The following is a 10,300-nucleotide window of genomic DNA, read 5'->3' as shown; positions in this document are numbered from 1 at the left end:
GTTTTAGAATTGACTTTAAAATTCTATTGATCACTTTTAAAGCTCTTCATGGCCTCTCGCCTTGTTATATTTCTGACCTTTTAGTCCCATACACACCAGCACGTACCTTGAGATCCTCGGGCAGAGGTCTGTTGTCTGTTCCAGAGTCTCGACTGAAAACTAAAGGGGACAGAGCGTTTGCTGTCAGGGCCCCGAGGCTCTGGAACAGCCTACCCGAGGAAATCAGGTCGGCTGAGTCAGTGAACTCTTTTAAGTCCCTTCTTAAAACATACTTTTATAGGAGAGCCTTTCCCGATCTTATTTGACTTTATTTTATCCCTTTTATTTTATTGTATTTTACTAATTTTATATTTATCTTAAACGTGTATTTTAGTGTTTTCAATGTTTTTCATGCTTTTATCTTGTATTGTTTTTGTATTATTGTCTCGTGGGTATTATTGTCTTTACACTTGTTAAAGCACTTTGTAACTTGTTTTTGAAAAGTGCTCTACAAATAAAGATTATTATTATTATTACTAACTGAATAAATTTCAACCATTTGATCTACCCATGCACACGCACATTAATAATACTTACACAATACACAAACAGTGGTGCATGGTGCATTTAAAGTTGCAAATCTGAGGTCAACTCATTTAAAAAAAGACAGCAAAAACTCACATACTGAACATTAAAGTACCACACACACACATACCTGGTTACTGTCGTGCTTAGAGGAGCCGCTGCTGTCACTGTGAGTAGGCGATGACGACGTCATCTTTTCGCGACTTGACTGCTCTTTGCCGACTGTTGTCTCGTTTCTGTGGAAACTGCAGCAAAAGAGATCACAGCAGAGCCGCCTGGAGCATCACTCTGACCTTTGAAGGACACACCGCAGCAGTCGGCACTGCGGAGAAAGGTTGAAACAAACTGATGTCAGAGCAGCACACAGGTTTTGCTTTATTTAAAAGAGAACAGTAGCAGCACACAGGAGCAGACAAATAAAAAAACAGAGGAATCACTTACTCACTGTGTGACTAAACTGTAAGCAGCCTAATTGAGGATATGAAATCCCCAAAGTCCAAAGTAGCATTGTTTTAGGGAAGGAAAAATATCCAGAATAAAAACACATAACGAGTTTTTATCATGAGCTCTCGCACAAACCCAGCTCAGGGTTAATGTAATAAATGAGAGCAAAGTACAGACATTTACTCAAAAAAATGTTTCAAATTCAGTGTTTATGGCCACCATACAAGCTTTATGATCAAATGCCCACCTGTAAACAAGTATGGGAGCATCGGAAAAAACAGTAAAACTTCCCACTGGAATGATCATTATACAAACAAGACTAATAATAACACATAAAAGTACAAATAAAAGTTGCATTCAGAGGCTACTTCTATTTCCAAGTACCAGATTCAACTACCACATAGTTAATGTGAAACAAGTACAAAAATACAATATTTCACTAAGATAAAAGATAAAATAGCCCATAATTATAATAAGGTTCAGTAGTTCAGGCAGGTAAAGGGGTTTTATAGCCACGTGTCCCTCATACCTGCAAATCGTATGTCCTATTTGCAACATTAAGCAGCTCATATAGGAGGGAACTATCCAGGGAACTAGGTCTCTGCAGCTTCACCACTGGCTGCTTTCAGCTCATTTAACTTCCATATATTATTAGATCCACTCCGCTAAACTAGAATAGTCTATTATTCCTGCAATAAACTGTTAAAATGCTGTTCGTCATCATTTTGTGTTTTTATTATGATTCTTTTTTTATTCTGCTGTCCAAATTTAGGATCCCAAACCGACAAACCCACAATAAAAACGGGTTTGTGTTGCTTCACACATTTGAAGAGTTTTGTGTTAGGTCACTACATAATTACAGAGATGTCCTTTACATGTTTATGGTTGTGTGGGCTTAGCAGGGAACACCATATTCTCACTGTGATGTAACATTCATTCCTCCCCTTGCCACAAATGACATGCCCCAACCTGGGTGTGTGTATGTGTGAGTGTGTGTTATACCTCAATGTGCATTTTGATGCCACTCCCTTTGTACGCTGATACTGTCAAAGACTAAACTCCGTGTACCGCACATGTGAGCAGGGCACAACCCTGTCTGGTGGATTAACTCAGTGAGTGAAAACCTGTGTGTGCTCTGTGCGTGCTTGCTTGCATGAAAATGAGTGTAAACTCTTTTTGCGCTGCAAAACTACATCCTCGGTAAACGGTCTGATGCTTTGAGTGTGTGCTTGTTTATTCTGTAGTTCCCCAAGGCCTCGCTTACAGTCAGCACCATGCCCAGGACATGAGTCATCAGCAGGAAAGAATGTGCTCAGTGCTTCGATACCCCCGACACACACCATAACATACAGCTAGCTACAGTCAACAATTGGCTAAAAGCAGACTGAAATATGGGGGACGTCCCACTTACTTCACAGCTCTGGAGCACAGACTAAAAGCATAGACAACATATTTGAGTAGGCTTCATATGTTAACGTTGGGGCACTGGAATTAGCTCATCAAGCTGTTGGGTTCGCACTTTTCAGGCTGTGGCATGCCTGGCTTCTTAAGCTGCATCTGAAGCTTTATGGATAGAAATCAAGTTCAGGAACTCATTACGCATAACTTCACATATTTACTTCTGTGTAAACACATCTGTGTGTGGTTTAGACTTTAAACAACAAAAAGGTCTATCCAAACATAGCACACTACATACTGGCAAACAGTGGGATCGGGGGGGGGCTCAGTGCCTCAATGGTACATTTCCAGCTCTTCTTCGAAGATTACACTGATGATTACATACACAATAAGTAGTAAGTAATGGGTGGCAGCATCAAGCACATCTTGACATACCTGTAACACACTCAGCTAAAGCTAAAGCTGCGCATGATCCACTGATTATCAGACTGAAACCTGCTTTCCATTGCTCAGCCCTTTCACACAACTTAACAGCAAAGTTTGCAACAAAACTCTTCCTTTGAGCAAAACCTCAACAATTGCCACTGCATATGTGCACAGATTTTGTTTCAAGTGTCACCACCTTGCAGCACTTCCTCATTTGCGAAAGCTGTGTATTCATGTGGAATACAATCTGCCACAGATAAACGGTAAAATCTGTTAATGAAGCTGGGAGATGTCAGTCCCCGAATATCTCACTGAGCGCCCTACTTACCCCGACTGAGTGATGATTACTGTAATATTGTACACCACTGAGCCTCCTGCGCTGTAAGACTAGAAGTGCTAGGGTTTTGCCTGTCTGTCTTATGTAATGAGAGTTAATCATTAATGGAACAACACCTTGTAAATGATCTGTTTAGATGTGGGGTCATGCTCGTAGCAAGGGCCAATGCCACAGAGTCACAAGGCCCAAGTGAGGGAATAAAAGGTTTAAAGGTGGAGGAGGTGACTACTTTGTGTGTTTTTCTTTCTTTTTTGAACACGTGGCAGCATTCAAGAGATCAGCTGATGGGAGGGAGGAGGAGATAAAGCACATATGCAAATGAGAAATTAATTGATTTTGTTTGGCTTTATGACAATGTAATTACAGTGGGTCATTTTGTATAACATTGCTGTGTGGTATTACATAGTAAATTATCTAACTTGAGTATTCTCTTCTTTTATTGCCTCTAGCATTTTTCTCTTTCCCTTCACTGAAGGGAAAAGTACCAACAATTACCTTACAGTGAGAACAGGTATTTCCCCTAAACTTCACTCATTAAGAGGGGTTTCTATGGGTAAGCACAGACCTGCTTAAAGTCAGGAGTCAAAAGCAGAGATGCAAATACACACAGCAGCTGGACTTTTTCTTCTGCTCCTCCCATTCTCCTAAAATGGCCACCAGGCTAACCACCTTGAAGCTTTCACATGTCAAACTTTGTGCACGGGCAGGAATGCTGCGTTTAATGGCATCATCCAACTAGGACTCAAACAACAATAATGCAACAAGTCATTAAGTCTGCTGTTAAATCCTTTTTGAGTTGAGCCTGGCTACAGGCTACAGGCAACACCTATTGTGTATTTACATAAAGCCCCGTGGCTTTCATTAACTAAAGCCTCATCTGAGGTTCACCAGTTTTCATGACAGGCTGAAGCCTGAGGAATCGTCAGGCGTTTCTAGTCCTGGCATGACAAACACACAGACACTGACTTTGCCGCCAGTCCATCTGCTTTCTGGCTCTTCACATTCTTGAAACAGCAGGACTGCCATCAAACCAACAGTAGTATGACTGGGACTGCAAAAGGTCCTCACAGATGGCCCATCAGTGACTCTACCTCCAATAAAGCGTCAGAATCTTCCAGTAAAGCTTCTTCACAGTATTATAGAGTTAAAGCTGTGCATGATCCAGTGATTATCAGACTGAGAGCTGGCATGAGATGCTTTAAATAGGCATGCATCTGGCAAAATTATCCGTCTATTTCATACATCAACACCAATGTTTTAACAAAATAAAAAAGGGATATGTGGCAGCATATGGTTTTGGATTGGTTGGTGGCAGTAGCACTTAGCTTTTCTGACCTCTGACATCATGTTGGACCCAACAATATTTTTCAGCTGAAAGTAATCCAGCCCCTGTGTTTCCTGTCCGCAGGCAGAGAAAAAGTTATGTGGGCATCAGCGAGAGGTAAAAAGCAGCCCCAATATGCCATTCAGCAGTGAGTTATTTTCATGTGCACTCAAAAGAGAGACAGAAAGAGAACAAGCTTGAGAAGCAGCATGCCCATAGTTTCTTGACCAACGTAATTTTGAAAAGCCGCATCACAAAAGATGTCTTTCTGTCTCTTTCCCACAGAGACAAGGGGCACTTTGTGTTACTGCTCAATCATGGGTTGCTATGGATACAAAAAAATGGCAAAGACCAGAATATATTCAGTTTGTTCTTTATGGAAATCAGAAGGCATAAAACATGGGGCTATTTATAGAACCTGTGCCCTTACCAGCAGAAACATGGTTTCACATAAGTGTCAGTACCGACCAACCGGCTAGGCTGGAAGTAGGACACAATATCCTATAACCTTGCAAAACCATAAGCAATCACAGGCGGGCTATTCTCAGAGTGGCCACTTGGTGTATTAGTCAAGGCAGGAGTGCTGTGTATTTACCAGCTTTTAAGTGGGTGTTGTGCAAAGGAGAGAGTGACACAGAGATAACTGACTCACGTCAGCCACGCTGGAGGTTTACGCCCAGAAATGTTGCAGCAGGAATAAACATTTAAACTGCAATTAGCTGACTAATAGACATTTATTCCTGTGGCACAATCTTCTGTTGGCTTGAGATCAAGAGAGTGCAGGGGGACCAGCCTCGAACAGCAGCCCCTTAAGCCTGTAGAGATTCAATCTCAGCATCTTGCTCAAGGGCACTTCAACAGGGCAGCTACAGGCCAACACATGGGATTGAACCCAGGTTGTTTGGTTGAAGGGCATCCTCTTACTACGTCTCCTCTGCCTAGGGCTGCAACTAACTACTTTTTATTACCAGTTAATCTGGCAATTATTTTCCGGATTAATTTATGTATTATTTGGTCTAAAAAATGTCAGAAAACATCTGAAATAACAAGAGCCCTCTGTGAGCCCTCTGTGACTGTTCGTCTGACCAACAGTCCAAAAGCAAAGGTATTCACTTTTAAATGACATAAAGTTTTGGAAACGAACCAATCCTCACACTGAAGAAGCTGGACATTCATTTTCTGACTTAAGCGATTAATCAACTAATCTGCTCGCATGATTTTTCATCATTCTTCTCCATTCTTTCTATTCATTTAATTTAGGTGACGCTTACAATGTCAGAGGTCGCACGCCTCTGGAACAATTAGGGGTTAAGTGTCTTGCTCAGGGACACAATGGTGGATGGGTCATAGTTGGATCTCTCTCACCAAAGGCATGTGTCTTATCCATTGCACCACCACCACCACCACTCTTTTCTGTAATGTAAAAGTTTACACATATTCTATAATGTTATTACAGGTTTATGAACCAGCCTCATACACCCTCCGTTTGAAAAAATAACTTCAGGGCTAGTACAGTTTTGTTTACACCAGCTTGGGTGCAGGGCTGACACAATTATGTCTGTGAATGGTGAGTCCGTCACCACCCATGCATATAGTTATTAGTATAGATTTATAGTATCAAAGTAAAAGAACAGCTCATGATCATTTCATGAATCAATAGTGTGTATGGTAGGGATGCAACCAACCATTATTTTTATTCATATAAAGAGTGAAAAATGTCACATCACAAGTTTAGTCCATTCCCAAAGATGTTTAATATAATATTATTGAAGTCTAAGAAAAATATTCACATTTGAGAAGCACTGAATTTTTGGCATTTTTGCTGAAAGAAATGACATAAACTATTAACTATGAATTGTTGCCCATTGTGTTCCCATCGACTAACCATCTCGACTCTGATGGTAAATGTAGAACAGATTACTGGGAAATTATCCTGTCCTCTTAAATACAAAACACTGCCTTTACTGCCTTTAAATGAATGTCTCCCATCTGAACAACTCAGACCTGACTAACAAGACTAGCCTATATAATGCACTGTAATCTCACTATTTAATATAAACACACTGAATAAATGAAGGAAGGAATAGTTTGCTTACGCTGGCTGTTATGTATGTCAGCGCAAAAACAAATGCGGATTGGTTAAATTAAATAGTCATTACCGGGGACGAACTCCACAGGGAGAAACCACAGGTGTCCCGTTCAAAGTCACAGCCCTGCTTAGTTCCTGTTGCCAACACAGCAATTCAAACTTGTCAGCGCAGACAAAATGTCCAATATATCCCTTGTGGTCGTAAACCCTGGGCTCACACAGCCCAGATAAAAGCCATCACTTCAAACTGCTACATAGAGGCTTTCAAACACACCAATTTAGCATCAAATTCTATTAATAATTCTATCGAAAGCGATATTTCACTTAAGCGCCGAGACGGGCTCTAAAGACACGACAGGAGCGCTGTCAACTCTGCCGCTTCATTCAAACGGAAGCTAGACAACAACAACAGCAGAAACATAGACATAACGTCCCACGAGTTGATTATTAATGAAAGGAAATACTTACGGTTCTGTGGCGGCAGCTACACCATCCTATCCTCACGGTAGAGAGATACAGCACCTGGTTTTGGGCTACTGCTCCTCTCTTCGGTGCCCGAGCTTCGTGGAGCCGGAGGAGGCGGGGCTTGCTTAGTGGGCAGGGTTGACTGACGCTCTACTGAGCCAATCACAAACCAGGACAAAGGCGAGGGGCGGGAAACGGGTTGGGCGGACACGTTTTTAAACGGACCAAGTGACGTAGACGAAAATTTCATAGACAGAAAAATACAATAAAGGTGAGGGTTCAACGCCAGACAATGGAGTGTCAGGTGAGCTCCAGGTATTAGGTGAAGTACTAGGACGCCTACGTCCTCTGCTGTCATTACTGTCTTTCAGAGGCTTAGTTTTAAACCTAAAGTGAAGATGCAGTTTCAATTTAATGCCCTTACAATTTCCTAAAGACCAAGTGAAGTCATCAAGTTGACGTTTTATCTGAACAAAACTCAAACAAACAAAAGGAAAAGATATTCAGTTTATTATCACTAACACAAAGAAAAGCACCAATTTGTTAGCTGGAACTTTAGGGAATGTTTGGAGTTTTTGATTGAAATATGACAACGATTAATCATTTATCAAAATAGCTGCCAATTATCTTTCTGTCATCAACTTATTGGTTGATTATCTACTTGTTTCAGCTCTACTATTATTACCTGTTGCGGATTGTAGGGAACTGTTTGTTCATGAATGACAGCCAGTAGGTGTGGAGAAACAGTATGTTTTCAATCTGTCTGGTCCAATGACAGATTGTTTGGTACTTTTCTTCAGACATTCTGGTTGCAAAAGATGGCTTCACCCACAAGTGCTGACTGTTTGGCTGAAACGATGAGTAAGTGAGAAAGTTGCGTGTCTGCGCCCAGAAGGAACGAGCGAGAGGGTGAACGAATGAGCATGTGTTTATGTGTTTTTACTTAATGTCTGTCTACTAATGCCTTCTTCGGAGGAAGCTCTGCTCAGTCGGTCCACCTCTATTGTCCTTGTGGCTCTGTGAACCACCTTCATGCCTTAGATTTGTTTCCCCAACAAAACAAATTTCCTCCTTTGCATGGGCACGAGGCTGTCACTTCCTGCATGGGCTTATTTCTATGGCAACAGAGGGAAGGGGAAACATAAAAATAAGGGTGAAAAAATGTCTCTGAAAGGGAGAGTTGGAGTTGGGTGTGTCCTGAAACTTAGAAACCGACAGAACTAATGGCAGTGTTTGGAGTTTAAAGGAATGTTGGCCTACTGCATCAGGACTGAGAAAATGCGTGTTTATTGCTGACATGCAGGGGTGTGATGCTGGAAGCAGAAAAGACTGTTATCGGTGTCTGTGTCTCAGATCTTTTAATTGTGAAACCCCGGTGGGTTCCCTTGTACTTACCTATGCAGGTCAAAATTGTAGCCCATAGGCAACACACCCTGCATGACATACCTGACCAGAGACAGACTTTGAACCACTCCTGTCCGCGCGCGCACACACACACACACACACAGCACACCTGAAAATGCAACAGACATACACTGATGAAGACCTTAAAACATGTTCTACCACAATTTAAATCAGATTTTAAAAAACTGGAACGATGAAGAGGAAGTTGATACATGACACTGTCTGCCACTATGGCTATTTATATCCCCTATCAGCTTTCTGTCGCTTACAGTATACACACACAGGCATACACACATACTGCATGAGCAGATTATGTATGACAGTGTCATCTATAGGTTAGATGTGATTACTGCACACTGAGCAGCTGGTATTCATGCAGGAAGCTGAAACACGGCTTGCTGCACTGATCAGTGTCAGTGAGTTCATGTGAACTTTTGTTTAACAGAGGGGCAAATAACACGGATTGCAGGGAGGGCCCTAATACTGTTTTAATTGCATAAGAAGGTCTGTTGTTTACTCAGCTCCGCAACTGTGCAACTTGACCTGAAATGTTAAGGGGGGTAAAATGAAGAGTGACAACACCCTTCAACTAGAGGAGCTCCATCTTTAAGATGTTAAAGGAAGACACTGACTGGGTTCACGTTCTATAGCTGAACATGATCTCTGATACTGGGCCGTATTAACCTAACGCACTAGGGGGCCTGAGGTGTGGATGCTACTAATCCACTGTTTCTCCCACTCTATGTGAATTGTGCGTGTATTAGTTAGTGATTAGTAACTCGTTTGAACTTGACCAAGCACTATTTTATTTTGTGAAATGCACTGAGTAAGCCAGCAAGTCTGTAGGGTAAGTATGAAGCAACAGCCAGCAGCGGGTTTGCTCAGTTTAGCACAAAAGACAGGAAACAGCTGTTTAATCTGTTTTTGATGCACCATGCAAACTACCAGCAGCAATTATATATTTTTTGTTTTCTCCCTCCGAAAAAATTATTTTACATTGGGGGTTCTCTAAATCTCAGCAAGAAAGCAAAAGTGTATTTCCAAAAAATGTTATTCCTTTAAAACTAGATTTTAACTTAGGGCGTCAAGATTGGGTAATAAAGTAGATTTTGTCCCAAGTCCTATCAGTTAATTTTGAGATGCAGTGGTGCATCTATATGCCATATGCTTAACCTGGAGTCTCCAGGGCCTCTGTTGTCTGGGGCCGTAGGGCACTGCCCACTTTGCCCTGTTGGTAATCCAGCCTTACTTTGACCTCCCTGTGGAGGAGGAAGCATGCAAATATAAAGTTTCTCAGAAGAGATGAGCCCTCTGTTAGGTTATAACTGTACTGTTGCCTCCTCATGCTATAATGTGCCATGTCTCCAGAGGGCGATGTTGCCCAGAAGCCATGCAGTGTGGGGACTTGGAGTCCACAGCTGTGGATCAGATGTCTCAGCTCTCTAAATTACTGACTGGCAACTTTGTTTTAATGACTCATCAAGCCCACATTTTTTGGTACTTGTTTTGCATTGTGTTAGCTTGAGTGATGCTAATCTAGACTTCATGTGCATATGAGTGTTTTTGCGCTTGCTTTCATGTTTTAGTGTGCTCATGCAGCCCTGTACAGCCTATCACAGTTTTCGTCGGGGAGAGGCGGGGTGGGGTTAGGGGGGTTGAGTGTTATCATCTGTTCAGCTCAGTGATCTTAAGATCTTAAAGCATTATGTTCTCTCTGTGTCATTATGTGATTGAGGCTGATTATGTGCATGGAGACAGTTTCTATCAAACTCTGCAGATCAAAGGGTCGCCCTCCCAATACACACACACATACACACACTCTCTCTATCATTTACACTACCCTCCTTAT

At 41.8% G+C, this 10,300-nt stretch overlaps 1 protein-coding gene across 1 annotated transcript in view; it reads right to left on the bottom strand.

Moving 5' to 3' along the window:
* LOC123976959 (oxysterol-binding protein-related protein 3-like) overlaps positions 1 to 7,183 on the bottom strand; it is a 21,794-nt gene extending 14,611 nt beyond the window's left edge. The window contains exons 1-2 of the mRNA XM_046059380.1: positions 7,051 to 7,183; positions 695 to 886 (exon numbers count right to left, since the gene is read on the bottom strand). Coding sequence (XP_045915336.1) covers positions 695 to 757 — 63 coding nt within the window. The 5' untranslated portion in view covers positions 758 to 886; positions 7,051 to 7,183. The remainder of the gene's footprint in view (positions 1 to 694; positions 887 to 7,050) is intronic.
* Between the last annotated feature and the right edge of the window lie 3,117 nt (positions 7,184 to 10,300).

This window comes from Micropterus dolomieu, linkage group LG09 (assembly GCF_021292245.1).
Source record: "Micropterus dolomieu isolate WLL.071019.BEF.003 ecotype Adirondacks linkage group LG09, ASM2129224v1, whole genome shotgun sequence".
Taxonomy (NCBI): domain Eukaryota; kingdom Metazoa; phylum Chordata; class Actinopteri; order Centrarchiformes; family Centrarchidae; genus Micropterus; species Micropterus dolomieu.
This window is presented reverse-complemented; position numbering and strand designations above follow the sequence as displayed.